At 48.7% G+C, this 18,906-nt stretch overlaps 1 protein-coding gene and 1 non-coding gene across 4 annotated transcripts in view; both read right to left on the bottom strand.

Annotated features, from left to right (window-relative positions):
- Positions 1-18,906, bottom strand: part of ANKRD62 (ankyrin repeat domain 62) — a 106,908-nt gene that overhangs the window by 74,778 nt on the left and 13,224 nt on the right. For 2 of the 3 annotated variants that reach the window (XM_077975336.1, XM_077975337.1), the window contains 5 exons: positions 5,293-5,407; positions 4,968-5,141; positions 4,274-4,380; positions 2,794-2,931; positions 272-339 (listed from right to left, as the gene is read on the bottom strand). In XM_077975336.1, coding sequence (XP_077831462.1) covers positions 272-339; positions 2,794-2,931; positions 4,274-4,380; positions 4,968-5,069 — 415 coding nt within the window. In that variant the 5' untranslated portion in view covers positions 5,070-5,141; positions 5,293-5,407. Of the gene's footprint in view, positions 1-271; positions 340-2,793; positions 2,932-4,273; positions 4,381-4,967; positions 5,142-5,292; positions 5,408-6,008; positions 6,227-18,906 lie in introns of those variants that run through there. The other variant, XM_077975338.1, reaches the window with a different exon arrangement.
- Positions 1,433-1,538, bottom strand: LOC114673948 (U6 spliceosomal RNA). Its single transcript, XR_003724786.2, has one exon. It is a non-coding gene; the product is annotated as a U6 spliceosomal RNA (small nuclear RNA).

The raw sequence follows: 18,906 nt of genomic DNA, 5'->3' as shown, positions 1-18,906 counted from the left end.
TTTTCTTATTTACAAAAAAATATCATCTAGAATTTCAGAAACTATGATAATGAATTTTTTTCAGATAATACTGCTTGAGATTATAAATTGCCTACAAGTAACCTTTTAAATAATTCTGAAATCTAGATTACTAAGAAAGTAATTTAAAAATATACATTCAATTTATACAGTGGTTTTTTTAAACTGCTGTTTTGTGATCAAAACTGCCTTCCTCTTACTTTTTTTATCTATGTCAGGACCATTGAGAGAAATTCACTATCAGAAGTCGTACCTGGATTCCTATTTTGAAGACGTTTACGTCTCTTGTTTGCTTTATATTCAGAAATTAGTCTGCGAATGCTATGTGTAAAAATGTAGTAAATACAATTACTATTTTAATACCGATATGAAAAACATTTACCAAATACATTACATTCTTAAGAGTATATCAAACAATATCAGAACTTTAATTATACACATTTAGTTTGTAAGCTTACAAAATTCTTACTAAGCTTCTAATTAAAGAACAAGCAAAGTACTTATGAAGTGAGGACAGTATAACTCAGTAAATTAACTCATGTAAAGTTGACATAATGGGAAATGATCTGACTCATAATAAGTCCTAGCTCTGTAACCAATGGATATTTGTTCTTGGACAAGTTGCTTCTCTTAGGCTCAATGTCTTCTTCCAAAGAATGAAGGTTTTACCACCTTATTCATTAGGTTATTATAAACGTTTAATGAAATCACATTTTAATGTGCTCAGAGAAATAGTAAAGCAATGGAATAATTTGTTCTTGAACATTTTGCTGAAATTATTTTGGAATCCCAAATGAAACCCAATGTGTATTTTCCCATATGTTCTAATATTAAAATATTATGATCTTTTGAAAATGTTAAGTCCTAATTTTGCTTATTACTTATTCTATTATTTGTAGCTTATGATTTAGGACATCTCAACTATTTCATAGTTTGTAACTAAATTTATAAATAGATTGTCTCATTAAAATAGATAACATGATTATCCATTGTTACTTATGTCAACAATCACACCAAAGGCAGAAAGCTAACAGATGTCAAGACCTGGCTTGGACTACTACTATTTGTCCTCTATAGACTCTAACTCTGAACCAGTGGATCTTTGTTAGAATGATGCTTCCTCTCCATGGTCATCTCCAACTGACAAGGAAGACAAAAACCCTCATATTTTTGAAGTGTCATGAAGGAGATGCAAGTGGTTATTTTCTCATTTCTGAGATACGTACTAACAATATATTTGCACACAACACACCATGGGTTGCTCAGCTCTATTCTTATTTCACAGATTACCTTACCCCAATGTTCTTGTAATGAAAATGTGTAATTTCATTATTGGCTAGCACCTGTTTTGCTTTGACTCACACTGTTTTCGGGAACTTGTCAGCAAACTTGTTAAATGGCCCTCTTGTAACTGTGTAATATGGACTGCTTCACAGATTGGTGCGTCATGCTTATGCAGGGGTCATGCTAATTTTCTCTCTGTTGGCCCAACTTTAGCATATGTGCTGCGAAGCAAGCACAAAGCCCTACTTTTATAAATGGATGCTGATCAGTCATGGATGAAGCTTGGCTCTGTTCAGTCCAACTCACCTACTTGAGACTTAGATAATTCTGACAAATGGCTTTCTATGAGGTAAAATTTGAAGATACTTTAAAAACTTGAGGTAGAGAGGCAAGTGGGCTGGGAGATTTTTATTATTATGGAAAACAGATCACTTGAGGGGTCAACCACAAGTTGGTGCCCACTGCTCTGAGGAAGGATAACATGGGACCTTCCTCTATCTAAGAAAAACTGCTACATAAGATATAAAAGAGCTTGGGGTAAAAATCTGGTAACAAAGAAGAAAAAACTTTGATATCTTCCTGCAACACTCTCTGAACACATCTAACAGCTTAGAACTATCCCAACTAATATTTGCTAGACAGAAGACAAACAAGGGACTCAAAGAATAACTTACCACGAAGGTCTAGGATTCCAGGCTAAGATGTGGGCTCCACATGAGGTTTTGAGTATGGGGGGAAGGGTCAACTTGCTCACTATGTGTGTGGGTAAAGCTAGGATGTCCAGCAGCCACAGCAGGGTACTGGTGCTTTGGAAACAATGGCTGGGCATATAAGCATATTTATGTGAACTACAAGTTGTGACTTGGAAACCTACGTATAGATTACTATAAAGACTGAGGATCTGAATCAGAAGGGGCAAAGGTCAATCTTTACCAGACTGCAGGAGCAGTTTCAATGACAAACAAACGGTAACAGAATCCATATAAACAACAGAATAGTTAGAATGTCCTTTCCTCAACCTCCACCCCCTGCACCCCACTGACTTGTAAAACATGATTGTCTTCCTTGGACTTAGAACCTCTTAGTTTCTTGAAAAATTCAAGGTGGAGGGTATATGAGATAGCTCCCAGGAGATAGTCCAACATTTTCTGATACACTGGACATTTCAAGACTCACATAACTAATTATAAAAATCAAGGATGTGAAACTATTTTATCCCATGCGTAGGGGTTATACTTGGAATGAAATGGAAAACATTAGGATCCCTAAGCATAAAAGTCTTAAGAGTCTTGAGTTAAAGAATCCTACACTCATTGCTACTTCTAACTTGTCTAGTCTTATGCTTGATTTCTGGCTAATGAAGTGGACTAACTCACTGCCACTCCAAAACTACCTGAACCCAACTATGAAATCTCACCTGATGTATAAGATGCAATGGTTACAATTACTTTAAACCTCAATTTAGCGTTCACTAGCCTTTTAAATACTTACGCTTGAAAGTTATAAGCAATGGCGTAGTCTTCTGCAGTCCATCCAGATATATCTCGGCAACAGACATCAACATTGTGCTGAAGAAGCTGGAAGACTACACCTGTTGATCCATTACAAGCAGCAAGTATCAGGGCTGTTCTAAAATAACAAAGAGATTGTTTCACGCTTACAAACTTTAGCAAAGTTATGTTAAAAGCTAAATTTATATACTTTACCAATTTAATATGCCTGTCCGTGTAGAATTAACCAATTATATGTACTAATAGACACAAGCATCTTGGGTGCTGAAGGGGTCATCTTTGTAAATTGCCACCAAAGCCAAATGGAAGGAACAACAAGGAAGCCTCTTGTCCCACTGGGATATGACATAGCAGAAGTTGCTAAAATAAAGTCTTTGGATGGGCAGGATACTATGCTTAGGTCAACTATCTAAAGTAGCTAAAAATTTAAGCAAAGAATAATCCATTTCTTCCCTAGTCTGACATAATATATTGTAATTCAATATCAGCTTGGGGTCAATAAGTAAGAGCTATCTGCAGGTTTAAAACAATAACAATAATGCTAATAATAGACATAGTAGTTTCAGTTAATAATGCTGATAATCATATGCGAGGCACTGGATTAAATGCAATATATACACACATTACTTATACACAACCACCCTTGAAGGATATATTATCCTCTTTTTTCATATAGGAAAACATACTTGGTGATAAGTAATGTTCCCAAGGTCACACATCTCGCAAGTAGAAAAGCTAAGAATTAAACCCAGTCTTGTGTGAATCTACAGCCTATCTCTTTTTTTCTCATTGTCACCCATGGCTTGTATTCATTAAAAGAAAAGTTTACCCATTTAAAGCTATCTTTCTTCCCTCTGCCCATACTAATTAAAAATAACATCAAAATACGCCAGAGATAAAAAGAAGAAAAAACCCAATGAACCCGCAGTATCTGGCAAGAGCAATTAATAGTTACATAGGAATAACCTAACATTAATATTCTTGAAAGAAAGCAAGCTAAAGCAAAGAGTCACCCAAAAGACAAAGTGATTTTCAACTCTAATTTATCTTTAACATGGTATTTTTAAAGGAAAAGCAGGTAAGAAGCAGAGGTTGAAAGTACTATAGAAGAGTTAAGAAATTTCAATATTGAGTCACAAAGTGAACTAAAAGTTGAAGTCCATACTTTTAAATGAAACCAATATGAAATCCCTTTAGTTAATATAAGATAATATGACTTAAAATATCACCTCATCCATCAACAAACATCAGTCAATATAATGAGATGAATCCTGCAATACACCATTTTTATGCCGCCTAGTCCAAATAATTGTTTTTCTACCTAACTGATGATTTGTGTTATTTCTCTCTACCCCAATAATAATAAGTTAATCTCATCAATGTAATATTTCTGACAAGTGACTGTTACCACTCTAGAACAACACTCAGGTTTAAAAATGCACAAAAAAGAACTACTGTACCTTCCAAAATTATCTATTGCAGTTAAATCCGGTTTTTTCTTCAACAAAAATGTCACCATTTGCTCTTTTTTCCTATTTATGGCAAGTAAAAGTGATGTAAATTCATCCTGCAAAACAGCAAAAACAATTTATAATTCACAAAATTACATACTTCCCAACTGAACTGAAAACCTTATGTTAAGATCCTATGAACATAAACATGAAGCAGAAAGCAAATTAAAAGCAATCCCTTCCTTCTCACTCCACTGTGCTCGCCCACACGCTGCTCCTTCCCTTTCAGATACCCCTCCTAGGGTGTCTGGAAGGCACAGCAGCAGACTGGAGCACATATACCTCATATAAAGGGGTAACCACTGCACAGCATACTGAACAGTGATATGAGCTCAAGGGAATCCAGATGGATCCTTTAAGAGAAGCCTGAAATCTAGATCTGTGTATGTGTCTCCTAAATTTTACATGCTGACACAACTTATGGAAGTAAGCTAAACTAAATCTATGGGGCACATTTAGACTACAGACCTCGTGTTTTCATATTTGCTATGAATGTATTTTTAAATAGCTGTATGTAAAGCCAATATTTGCATGTAATATATTTCCTTCTAGTTTCAGATGTTTTACTAAAAAAAAAAAATCATGTTAACGGTAAAACAAATACACTTGAAATACTTTGAAAAGAACATTGGTTGATCTATACCTGGCTTTTTGCTTCAATATCTGCACCATATGCAAGCAGTTTTCCTGCCATTGATATATTCTCATTATCAATGGCATAGTGCAGAGCAGTGTTGCCATACATATCTCTAACATTTGGGTCAGCGCCATGTTCCAGCAGGATGGATGCACAAACTTCTTCTTGACATTGTACAGCCTGTCAGTATCAGACCAAGAAATAGACTGTAAATTCTAGGAAATCTTCCACAGGATTCACCAACTCATTATATTTCAGTGAGGTGAATTAGTTTTATTCTGTGAATTTAAATTAAATCCATCCCATGCTGAAAGGGTTGGCTACCACATACCTTGATCAGAGCTGTCCTGTTTTCACTGTCAGTGAGGTTAAGCTGGCATTTTCTGGCCACCAAGTCAGCTACCACTCCCGGATGGCCGTGGGCACACGCCAAATGTAGAGCAGTCCTAGGAGAGGGAGAGGTCATTTTAGGCAAATGTAGTGCACAGTCCCAACATACAATGATGCATGGAATTGTAAACATCAAATAGTATGTTATCCCTCTGCCTTCAGAACAAATAGTTACTCTTCTTGTCAAGAAAGGCAAGGTTTCCACATCCCAGGTGCTGCTGAGCCTGCCAGGGTAGAAAGCCCAGTGCCCTTGGTGACAGCACTGACCCCACCCCCACCCTTGCAGCCTACCCACATCCTAACCAACTCTGCCCCCTACCAGTCCCCTCACTCCATCCAACCCCCATCCCATCCAATCCTCACTCCACTCCACTTCCCACCACAGTCCCCCACCCCATCCAACCCCCACCACAGTCCCCACTCAATCCAACCCCCACCCAACTCCACTCCCCACCACACTCCTCCACCCCATCCAACCCCCACCCAACTCACCCCCACCACAGTCCCCCACCCCACCCACCTCCACCTGACTTCCACCCCACCCACGCCTTCACCCCGCACCATATCTCCCCTACCCCGAAACCAGGAACGGGGGCTTCTCCCATATCCCCAGGCCTCCTTCCGCAGCCCCCAGCGCCGGCTTCCAGTTCCCCTGACCTGTTCTTGTTGTCTCTGTTGTTCACGTCATTCAGCCTGAGCAAGATGCTCTCCTGCACCTTGTTCACATCACCCGCGATGGCAGCTTTGTGGATCATGCCCAGATCCTTCTGCCGGACTCGGTACCCGGGATTTGAGAAGCCATCCTTGCCACGATTCTCCCTCCAGGGAGCCATGCATCCCCCGCAGGTCCCCAGGAATGACCCCCCAACCCCCATCCTGAAGCCAAAGATCTTCTCCCAGGCTGACGGACCGGCTTCAAGACACCTCAGCTCCCACTCGCTTTCTGCCGCTCTGGAGCACAGCACCAGCACGTAACCAGGTCCAGCCGCTACCTCCGTCAAGGACACTCCAGTCTCCAGCCGCTCGGAGGAGCACCTAGCCTAGCAGAGCCGTTAGGCACCAGCGCGCATGCGCACCTCAGCCGCCCCACGAGGCCCTCCGCCGAGAAACCGCTAGCTCTTCCGGGCGCCACCTGCTGGCGGCACCCTCTGCCCGAACCGTTAGGCACCAGCACGCATGCGCACCTCAGCCGGCCCACGAGGCCCTCCGCGGAGAAACCCTTGCTCTCGCGGGCGCCACCTGCTGGCGGCACCCTCTGCCCGAACCGTTAGGCACCAGCGCGCATGCGCATCTCAGCCGGCCCACGAGGCCCTCGGGAGAAAGAGCCCTGGGCCACGCGCACTCTCGCGGGCGCTCCGCGTAGGCGGCCCCCTACCCAGCTAGTAGGCCATGCTCCCCAGAGTGGGCAGGGATCCCTGGCGCGCACCACCCGCCCTGCCCCAGGGATCCACTGACTGCTCTGCCCATGCCTGCTGCTAGGACATGGCCTGGGAAGCTCAGCAGCCTCCTGGATGAAGGGTTTGCCGCCGCCACGGGGAGACTTCAGGACTTAGTTGCTTCCTGGCAGCCGGCAATGCAGTCCTGCTATTGGGGAGGGGGTGGCATAAAGAGCCAGGCATTTGATACCCAGCAGGGACTCCGAAGAGGAAGCCACAGAGCTGTAGATCTGCCCTGGTTGGCCCTGCCCTGCCTTTGCCCTGTGCTACCCTGGGCCTGCTCTACCCTGCCTTTGGCCCTGCCCTGACCCCACCTTGGCCCTCACACCGGCCCTAACGCAGACCTGGCCCTAGTCCTGGCCTTGGCCCGGCACTGACCCTGCTCCTGGCCCTGGTCCTTCCATGGCCCTGGCTCTGCATGGCCATAGCCCTGGCCCCCTCCAAGACCCCGACTGCGAGTCGCAGGCCCCGGAGATGCAGCGGTGAGCCCAAGAGTACAATGATCTTTGGCCTGGCACAGCGTTTTAAATAATATTCTAATGTAATCTGTCAGGGTCAGGACCAAGACGGGGCCAGGGCTGGAGCTGACAGGATCATTGCCAGGGGGCAGGACCAGGGCCACGGCAGGACCAGGGTCAGGAGCAGGACCAGGGCCACGGCAGGACCAGGGTCAGGAGCAGGGCCAGGGCCACGGCAGGACCAGGGTCAGGAGCAGGACCAGGGTCAGGAGCAGGGCCAGGGCCATGGCAGGACCAGGGTCAGGAGCAGGGCCAGGGCCACGGCAGGACCAGGGTCAGGAGCAGGGCCAGGGCCACGGCAGGACCAGGGTCAGGAGCAGGGCCAGGGCCATGGCAGGACCAGGGTCAGGAGCAGGGTCAGTGCCGGGCCAAGGCCAGGGCTAGGGCCAGGTCTGCACTAGGGCTAGTGTGAGGGCCAAGGTAGGGTCAGGGCAGGGCAGGGCAGCGTAGAGCAGGCCCAGGGTAGCGGAGAGGGAATGCAGGGCAGGGCCAACCAGGGCAAGTCTATGGCCAGGGCAGGGCCAGGAGCAGGGTAGGTGTAGGGCCAGGGCAGGGCCAAGACAATGGTGGCTCCAGGGCAGGGCCAAGGTTAGGACCACAGTCATGTCCAAGGCCAGTGCCAGGGGCAGGGCCAGGGTCATCTAAGGACCAGGGACAAAGCTAGGCCCAGAGCAGGGCCAGGACAGGTACCTGGCAGGACCAGGGTCTGAGACAGGGCCATGGAAGGGCCAGGGCCACAGCCAGGTCTGTACTATGGCTAGGTCCAAGACAGGGCCCAGACAAGGCTAGGGTGAGGGCTAAGGTAGGGCCAGGGCAGGGTCAAAGATAGGGTAGGGCCAAGACAGGGCCAGGGAACCATAGGTCCAAGGCAGGGTAGCGCCAGGGCAGTGCCAAGTCTAGGGCAGGGCCAGGGAACAGCCAGGGCAGGAACAGGGCCATGACCCTGGCAAGGGGAGGGCCAGGTTCGGGGCAGAAGCAGAACAAGGGCAGGGACAGTGCAGGTTCATGGCACAGCCGGGTCCAGAAGGGTCTGGGCCATGGGAAAACCAAAGACAGGGCTGAGGCTAGGACAGTGGCAGGGCCAGAGTGAGGACAAGGGCCGGAGCAGTGCAAGACCAAGGTAGGGTCAGACATTTCAGGGTCACCACAGGTTCAGGGCCAGGGCAGAACTAGGGTAAGTTCTCAAGCAGAGAAGGGCCAGGGCCAGGACAGGTTGAGGGCACGGCCAGAACAGGAGCAGGGCCAGGGCCAGGGCCAGGGCAAGGCCTGAGCATGGTAAGGGTCAAAGTCAGGGCCAGGGTAGGGACAGGGCCAGGGATGTGGCAGGACCAGGGGCAAGGCCAAAGCCAGGGCTGAGACACGGCATGGTATGGCCAGTGCAGGACAGGACCACAGCTGGCCCATAGAGAGAGCAGGGCCAATTCCAAGGCAGAGCCAGGCTAGTGCCAGGACTGAGGCGTATCAGGGATGTCCAGGGTGGGGCCGGAGCCAGAGCCAGAGCTGAGCCAGGGCATGGCCAAGGCAGGGTAGGTCAAGGCAATGGAACGGCCAAGACACTTCCAAGTCCAGTTGAGGGCCAGGGCCAGGGCCAGGTCTGGGCTAGGGCCAGGTCCAGAGCAGGGCCTAGCCAAGGCTAGGGTGAGGGCCAAGTTAGGGCCAGGGCAGGGTCAAAGCCAGAGTAGGGCAAAGGCAGGACCAGGACAGGGTGATGACACAGCCAGAGCACAGCAGGGCAGGGTGATGCCAAGACTAGTGGCAGACCAGTGCCAACTCAGGGGCAAGGAAAGGCCAGGGCCAGGGCAGAGCCAGGAAAGGGTCTGGGTCAGGGCCAGGACCAAGGCAGAGCAGGGCTAGGGCCAGGCCAGAGTTAGGGCAGGTCCTTGGCAGGGCCAGGTTCCAGGCTAGGGCCAGGGCAGCGGCAGGGGCAGGGGCAGGGCCTGGATAAGGGCAGGACCAGGGTCAGGGCCAGGGCTTGGGCTGGACCAGGACAAGACCACAGCGAGGCCATAGTGGGGGCAGGGCAAAAGCCAAGAGAGGGTCAGGGCAGGTCCAGGGAGGGGCCAGTGCCAGGCAGGGCCAGGACACAATCAGGGCAGGGTAAGGTAGGGTAATGGCACCAATGCACCATGGCAGGGCAAGGTCAGTGCCAGGAAAGGGCAGAATAGGCAGGGCCATGGTGTGGCCAGGGCAGGGCCAGGACAAATCAGGGCCAGGACACGACCAACGCCAGGTCAGGGCCATAACAGGACCAGGACCATGACCGTTGGCAGGACCAGGGTCAGGACAAGGGGCGGGGCCAGAGCCAAGGCAAGGACAGTGCAGGTTCAGGGAAGGTCCAGGGCAGAGGCAGAGCCAGGGCCTGGGCTAGGGAAGGGCCAGTGCAAGGGCAGGGCCAGGGCAGGACAGGACCCGGACAGCCCAGGTAACAGTAGGGCAGGTCCAAGGCAGGGCTGGGCCGAAGGCCAAGGCCATGCCCAGAGTAAGGCCAAGGCAGAGGCAGGGCCCCAGCATGGGCAGCCTTGGGCAGGGCAGGGCCAGGGTAGTGCAGTGCCTAGTCAGGGCTGGGCCAGGATAGGACCAGAACCAGGGCAGGTCATGGCCAGGGAAAAACCAGGGGCAGGGTAATAGCCAGGGACATGATAGGACCAAGGCCAGGGCCAGGATAGTGCCAGAAGTAGGGCAGAACCAGGGCCAGGGGAGGGATATGGCAGGGCTGGGTCTTGGGACAGGGCCAGGTCATGGCCAGGGCCATGGCAGGACCAGGGCCAGTGGAGGGCCAGGGTAGGGCTAGGGTAGCACAGGGCCAAGACAGGGCAGGGCCAGTGAAGCACAAGGACTGGGCCAGGAGATGGAAGGGCAGGGACAAGGAAGTCCAGGGCCAGAGCCAGGTCTGGGATATAAACAGGGCAGGGACACCCACATGGCAGGACCAGAAGGGACCAGGGCAAGGGCACGGACAGAGAAGGACCAGGGAAAAAGAATAGCCAGGGAAGGGCCAGGGCAGAACCAGAGCCAGGACAGGCCAAAGGTAGGCCCAAGGCAGGCAAGGCCAGGGGAGGGCAGGGCCAGAGCAGGGTGAGGGTAGGGCCAGGGTGAGGTCATGGCCAGGGCAGGACTAGGATAACAAAGGGCCAAGGCAGGGCCAGGGCAGGGCGGAACCAAGGAGGGGCCAGGTCCAAGGCATGGCCAGTGTGTGGCCTGGACATTGTCAGGGCCAGGGCCAGGACAGGTCCAACACAGGGCCAGAGGCTGGGCCAGGGTGAAGGCTGGGCCAGGGCCAGGGCTAGAGTGATGGCAGGGCCAGGGAGACGGCAGAACCAGGCAGGGTCCAGAGCAAGGGGAGGGCCAAGGCCAAGGCAGGGCAAGGCCAGGGTAGGAAAATGACAGGGTAGGGCAAGGCCAGGGAAAGGCAAGGCCTGGGAAGGGCAAAGCCTGGGAAGGGCAAGGCCAGGGTAGGGCCAGGGCCAGGTCAGGGCTAGGGTAGCATAGGGCATGGCCAAAAGCAGGGCAGGGCCATAACATGGGCAGGATTAGAAAACAGGGCCAAGTCAAGATCTAGACCAGGGCATGGTGGGGACAATACAGGGCCATGACAGAGGATGGCAAGGCAGGTCCTGTGCTATGTCATGGACAGGGTAGGCCCAGGATCAGGCCAGGGCAGGGACAAGGCCAAGGCAGTGTCAGGACAGAGCAGGGCTAGTGCAGGGCCCATGCAGGGTGAAGGCAAGGCCAGGGAATGGACGGGCAGGGCAGGATCAAGGAAGGGCCAGGACAGGGCCAGGGCAGGGTCAGGGCCAGGACAAGGGTACGGCCAGGGCAAGGAATATGGTAGGACCCGGGCTGGGCCCAGGCTGGGATGCGCAGGGCAGGCCATGGCCTGGTCAAGGCAGGGCCAGAGCCAGGCCATAGAGAGGGGAGGGTCAACACCAAGGCAAGGTCAGGGCAGGTCCAGGGTCAAGGCAGGGCTAAGGCCCAGGCAGGTCCGCAGCAGTACAAGGGCAGAGTAGGGCACAGCAATGGCAGGACCAGGCCATGGCAGTGCCTGGTCAACTCCAGGGAAGGCCCAGAGCCATGGAAGGACCAGGGTCAGGACAAGGGGCAGAGCCAGAGCCAAGGCCAGGCCAGCACAGGTTCAGGGACGGTCCAGGGCAGAGGCAGGGTCAGGGCCTGAGCCAGGGAAGGGCCAGTGCAAGGGTAGGGACATAGTAGTACAGGGCCAAGACAGGGACAGGGTGGGGCCAGGGCAGGGCAGGGCTGAGACAGGCCAGATAACAGTAGGGCAAGTGCAGGGCAGAGCAGTGCAAGGCAAGGTCCATGGCAGGGGCAGGGCAGGACCAGGCCGAATGCCAATGCACCGGCCCTCCCTACAAGGCTCCTACCACCTGGCCACCGCTGCAGGCCTGCCCCCACTCTGGCTGCAGCCACCTGCCCTCCTAGTGCAGCCGCCCTCCTAATGCTCTGGCGTGCTGCAGTCTCTGTCACTGCCACCAACCTACAGTGGGGTGAGCCGCGGTCTCCCAGGCTCCAGCCTCCAGTCTATGGCAGGTGTCTCCTCCTCCCCTGGCACAGAGCAGCTGGGCAGGCAAAGCCAGGAAAGCCTGCCAGAAAAAGAGGAGGATGCAAGGTAGCGTCAGAGCCTCACCTTGTCATGCCAGCCACTGGGTGGCAGGGACCAGTTTCAGTGAAGGGACTCACACCCACCCTCCAAAGTCCAGCCTCTCCTTTTGGCCCAAGCTGGCCAGGAACTGGAGCCTGGGGTGGGTGATGGAGACACCATAGCACCCAGCTCCTCACCCCACAGGAACCGCTGGGCCCACTGGGGCTGCACTCCTCGGGGAGCAGGAGTAGCAGAAACTCAGACCCAGCCAACCCTCCACACCCAGGTGCCAATTCCCATTCCAGACGCCTCCACGCACAGGGCACTGTCCCCTGTGGTGTCTGCTACTCCATACCTGGGGGTGCCAGGCAGTCTCTGTGGCACAGACCCAGAGTGCAAGGGCTCAGTAGCCACAGCAGGTGTGGGGGCTCTGCCATGCTCAGGATTCCCATGGAAACACTGTGCACCTGCCATGCTCCAGTATGAGCAAGAGGAGGTCGCCCTCTGGAGTGTGGAGTCCAGGGAGAAGAGAACTGCTCCTTCCTTGGATGCCACCACTGTCGCTGCAAGCTCTGCCTACCGCCGCCAGCAGTGCAGCCCCTGATAACCCCCAACTCACCCCCCTCCACGACTAGTCCTGCCCTCAATACTGCCCCCCACCTTCACCCCCCAATGCTGCCAGCAGTGTAGTACCCGATAGTGCCCCTAACCTGTCCTCCTCCATGGGCATTGCAGCCCCAGAGAGTGTCAATAACCCACTCCCCGCCATGGGCAGCACAGCCCTGTATAGTGCTACCAACCAGTACCCCCAATGCAGGCAGTGACACCCCAGATAGTGCCCCCAAACCAGCCCCCACTGCAAAAAGTGCAACCCCAGATAGCCCCTGTCCCACCACACTGGTTGGACTGCAGTCTGTTGACACCAACACCAACTGCAGTGGGGCAAGTTGCTGGGCCGCAGGCTCTAGCCTCCAGCAGCCAGGCATGGAGCAGCTCTTGCTGATGGCTGCCTCCTACCAGTTCAACCACAGTGCTGTCTCCGTGGTCATCCTCTTTTTGAGTACAAAGGAATAAAACTAGGTATCAATAAGAAGAGGAATTTTGGAAACCATACAATCATATGGAAGTGAAACAATACACTCCTGAATGAATCACTAGTGGATCAATGAAGATAATAAGATGAAAATTGAAAAATTTCTTGAAACAAAAGGTAATGAAAACACAATATATCAAAACTTATGATACACAGAAAGCAGTACAAAGGCATAAATTTATAGCTTTAAGTGACTACCATCCAAATAGAAGAAAAACTTCAAATAAACAATATATCTTTTAAAAACTAGTAAGGAACTAAACCCCAAATAAGAAAAGAAATAATAAAGATCATAGCAGAAATAAAATCGAAATGAAAAAAATACACAAGATTAAACCAAAAGTCGGTTTTCTGGAAAGTTAAACAAAATTGACAAACTTTTAGCCAGGCTAAGAAATAAGAGAGAAGATTCAAATAAAATCAAGAGATTAAAAAAAGGAGATATTACAACTGATACTTCAGAAATTCAAAGGATCATAACTGGCTATTATATGACAATAAATTTGACAGCCTAGTAGAAACTGACAAATTCCTAGATGCATACAACCTACCTAGGTTGAACCATGACAACATCCAAGACCAGAACAGATCGGTAACAAGTAATGACATCGAAGCCATCAGAAAAAGTCTCCCAGTAAAGAAAAGCCCAGAAACTGATGGCTTCACTGCTGATGGTTTCCCAACAAACATTTAAAGACCTAGTACCAATCCTACTTAATCTATTTTGAAAAACAGGAGGGAGGGAATACTTCCAAACTTATTCTATGAGACCATTATGACCCTGATACCAAAATCAGACAAAGACATCAAAAAAGGAAACTACAGGCCAGTGTCTCTAATATTGGTGTAAAAATCCTCAACAAAATACCAGCAAATCAAATTCAACAATACATTAAAAAGATAATTCATCATGATCAAGTGGGATGTATCCCTGGGATGCAAGGGCCATTCAACACACAATCAGTGTGATACACCATATCAACTGAATAAAGGACAAAAACAGTATGATCGTGTCAATTGAAACTGAAAAAGCATTTGATGAAATTCAATATCCCTTCATGCTATAAATCCTCAAAAAACCGGGGACAGAAGAAACATACCTCACCATAATAAAAACCACAAGAGAGAGACCCACAGCTAGAATCACATGGAATGGGGAAAAATGAAAAGCCTTTCTTCTAAGATCTAGACCATGGTAAGGATGTCCACTGTCACCACTGTTATTTAACACAGTACTGGAAATGATAGCTAGAGCAATCAGTGCAGCCCGTGATATGGCCCCCAAGTTACTCCACCCCCTGCCACCAGCAGTGTAGCCAATAGTGTACCCAATAGTGTACCCAACACACCCAAACCGCTGCCCTCCCCACACCATGGGCATTGCAGCACCTGATAGTGCCCCCAACCCAAATCCCCCCATCTGTCCCTGCACAGAGTGCAGCCCTCGATAGCATTCCCAACCCCCTCACTGCTGCCAGCACTACAGTCTGGGATAGTGCCTCCAACCCACTCCCTGCCGAGGGCAGTGCAGCCCCGGACAGTGTCCTCAACCCACCCCTGATGCAGGCAGTGCAGCCCCGAATAGCACACCCAATCGGCCACCCAAGGTGGGCAATGACGCCTGAGATAGCACCCCCAACCTTCCCCAGGCCACAGGCAGCGCGGCCCTGGACAGCACACCTACCCTGTCACCTTTCTACACTCTGGCTGGCTGCAGTGTCCGTTGCTGCCACCAACTGCTGTGAGGTGAGCCAGTGAGGCGAGCCTGGGAGGCCAGCCGCAGTCCTGCAGGCTTCAGCCTTCAGCATGCGGCAGATGACGCCTCCTTCTCCCAGCTGGGTACCAAACAACTGTGCAGGCAGATGCAGAGGAGCCTGGAATTGCACAACTCCCACCCTTAGCATGCTTTATATACCGAGGTTATAGACTACATGTTCTGACTGGATGAGAGAAAAACCTCTAGGCCTCTAATTGGACTTTATATTCCAATACTTTTTTTACATTCCAACTTTATATTTTATATTCCAACTTTATATTCCAACCTCAAACCTCTGATTGGACTTTATATTCATATTCTGATTGGATGAGAGCAACTCTTAGGATAACCAATCAGAATGTGAAGAAAAAGTCCAATCAGTCTAACCTTGTTCTTTTCATTACACGTTTTCTTTGCAAGGCCAAAAAAATTCCAATCAGGCAAATAGTAAATATGTAAAATACAGGCTGGGCATTGGTGGCTCACGCCTATAATCCCAGCACTTTGGGAGGCTGAGGCAGGCGGAACACAAGGTCAGGACATTGAGACCATCTTGGCTGACATGGTGAAACCCTGTCTCTTCCAAAAAAAACAAAAAACAAAAAACAAAAAACGCTGGGCATGGTGGTGGGCACCTGTAGTCCCAGCTAGTCAGGAGGCTGAGGCAGGAGAATGGCGTGAACCCGGCAGGTAGAGTTTGCAGTGAGCCAAGATCGCATCACTGCACTCCAGCCTGGGTAACAGAGCGAGACTCCATCTCAAAAAAATAAAATAAAATAAAATAAAAAGTAAATATGTAAAATATAAATAATATCTATAACTATTTTTTATATAAAGCCTCTGTATTTGTAATTTCTCCTATTCATAAAATTTACAGGTAATTTTTCACAGGTGATATAAAATACAATTATTTTCTACAAGGGGATAAACCTATAAATGGAAAGGGTAGCATTACAGGACAAATAAAACATATTACTACTAATATAAAAAAATTAGGCCGGGCGCGGTGGCTCACGCCTGTAATCCCAGCACTTTGGGAGGCCGAGACGGGCGGATCACAAGGTCAGGAGATCAAGACCATCCTGGCTAACACAGTGAAACCCCGTCGCTACTAAAAAATACAAAAAACTAGCCGGGCGAGGTGGCGGCCGCCTGTAGTCCCAGCTACTCGGGAGGCTGAGGAAGGAGAATGGCGTAAACCCGGGAGGCGGAGCTTGCAGTGAGCCAAGATCTGGCCACTGCGCTCCAGCCTGGGCGACAGAGCGAGACTCCGTCTCAAAAAAAAAAAAAAAAAAAAAAAAAAATTAAGCTTAGATCAAGTTTTCTGACAGCCAAAGAAAAAGAAAAAACATGTTATTTGCATGACTTCATAGAAAAAACATATATAATACACTAGCTTTTTCTCTTCTTGTCCCCCACCCTCGGTGTTTTTTTTTTTTGTTTTTTTTTTTTGAGGCAGAGTTTTACTGTGTCACCTAGGCTGGAGTGATCTCAGCTCACTGCAACCTCCATGCCCAGGGTTCTAGTGATTCTCTTACCTCAGCCTACTGAGTAGCTGGGATTACAGGTGCCCGCCACCATGCCTTTTTTTTTTTTTTTTTTGTATTTTTGGTAGAGATGGGCTTTCACCATGTTGGCCAGGCTGGTCTTGAACTCCTGGTCTTAAACTGCTGACCTAAGGTGATCCACCCGCCTTGGTTGGGCTGCACCAGTTGACCAGCACCAATTGTCCGGCACTCCCCAGTGAGATGAACCCGGTACCTCAGCTGAAAATGCAGAAATCGCCCGTCTTCTGTGTCACTCACATTGGGAGCTGGAGGTCGTAGCTGTTCCTATTCGGCCATCTTGGGCGCGCCAAATTTGCATTTTTCTTTACTTACTTCATATGCAAGGGATGATCACTACTTTGAAAAATCCATTAAAAAGCCAATGGTTTCCAATAATTCTACTTACAAAGGATAAAAGAATTATTCTGAAATTCATACGCTTCTTCATCTCTATTTACTAATTCAAAATCCATTTTGAAGTTCTAACACATACAAGGAAATGTATATTCTCAGCTTTAAAAAAAAAAGGTAATCAGCTGGGCACAGTGGCTCATGCCTGTAATCCCAGCACTTGGGGAGGCCAAGGCAAGTGGATCAAGAGGTCAAGAGTTCAAGACCAGCCTGGTCATGATGGTGAAACCCTCTTTTGTATTTTGTGAAAATGCAAAAATTAGCCAGGTGACATGGCAGGCGCCTGTAATCCCAGCTACTTGGGAGGCTGAGGGAAAGAATTGCTTGAACCCAGGAGGCAGAAGTTGTAGTGAGCCGAGATCACGCCAAGCACTCCAGACTGGGTGACAGAGTGACACTCCATCTCAAAAACAAAACAAAACAAAAACAGGTAACCAGGCCCGGCGTGATGGCTCAACCTGTAATCCCAATACTTTGGGAGGCTGAGGCAAGTAGATCACTTGAGGCCAGCCTGGCCAACATGGCAAAACCCTGACTGTATTAAAAATACACCAATTAGCCAGCGTGGTGGTGCATGCTTGTAATCCTTGGGAAGCTGAGGCATGAGAGTAACTTGAACTCGGGAGGTGGAGGTTGCAGTGAGCCAAGATCGTGCCATCACATGCCGGCTTTTTGTCTCAGGAAAAATAGCAAAACAGGTAATCAGATAATTATAACATAATGCACTATGTAAGAGTTGATCCAGAAAAAATTGTATCTGAGCATGAGGAAGACTTTATGGAAGAGGCAGAAGACAAGAGGAGCTCACCAGGCCAAAACAAACACACACACAAACCAAAACAAAGCCAGAAACAGTAGGAGAAAACCATTCTACATAGAGAATAGAATGTGAGCACAGGGATTAGGCACGTGGCATCCACTTGTTTCCTGGGAACTTGAAAGGTAAAGTATAAAACACGTGAAAGTAAACACTGAGAGAAGAATGCTAAACTTGAATGCTACGCTAAAAGGCTGGAGCCACTGCCTGCAAGCAATGACTCTTAGACATGGGGTCACAGTTGGATTTGTGCCACAGTTTTTGTTTTCATATGTTTCATTTGAATTAAGTTTTCAAAATACCATGAAGCACATATAACCTGAAACAAACTGTGAAATTACCTTAAAGGGAAAACACTTATTTTTAAAATACCTGTATGTCTTTACATATAGTTCAAATTGGCATTATTCTGATTAGATAGAATTTTGTTTGAAAATAGAATGATTTTATTAGAAACTTTTGTATACTTATAGTGTAGTATCTATTCCTAATATGAAAAGCTGGATTTACCAGTAGAAAATTGTAATTACTTTTTCTATAGTAAACACATGTAAAAGGATATCACTATCCTATACCTATATAGATTTACAAAAAGGCTAAAATTTCCCATTGGAGATTATTATGTTAGTTACGAGTTCAGCCTGAGCCCTTAAAAACACAATAAACAAAAATAAATCCAGCAATAATTTACCAAAAATACATGTAGATGAGTTTAAGTCTTAGTCTTCTGTTTAAAACTAAGCTTCTAAGAACTCTGATAGCATTTATTAAACAACTCCTCTTGACCCAAACTTCAAAGTATGTAATTCTGGAATATGAAATATTGTTCATTTTGAGCATAGTTGATAGAAGGTAACTTTCAAACAGAAAACATCTGATTAACATTGCCACACTAAGGAAAATGGTGACCTGTAGCCATGCTAACAGGTAGCCAACCAGAACCAATTATAAATCTAGTCAATCAATGACACTGGCCTCACTAACACCAACCAACGAATGCCAGCCACTTGTCTCTGAAAGACATCCAGAGACAAACTCACCCCCATCAGCATGCCTGGAAGTGCTAACTAATCCACAACAGTCTCATGCAGACAACCACATTGCTCCAGAAGATGTCAACCCAGTTATGCCTGTGAGAGTTGGCCAAGCCTTCAACTCCACTCTTCCACAAATCTTATATAAGGATCAGCAGCTGCTCCATCACAAGAGACTGTGCCTGACCAGCACAGATCTCTTACTAGAGAAGACAATAAATCCAACTTTTTTTTTTGAGACAGTGTCTCACTCTGTCGCCTAGACTGGAGTGCAGTGGCAAGATCGCAGCTCACCACAACGTCTGCCTTCCAGGCTCTAGGGATACTCTTGCCTCAGCCTCCCAAG

Source organism: Macaca mulatta, chromosome 18 (genome assembly GCF_049350105.2).
Source record: "Macaca mulatta isolate MMU2019108-1 chromosome 18, T2T-MMU8v2.0, whole genome shotgun sequence".
NCBI lineage: Eukaryota > Metazoa > Chordata > Mammalia > Primates > Cercopithecidae > Macaca > Macaca mulatta.
This window is presented reverse-complemented; position numbering and strand designations above follow the sequence as displayed.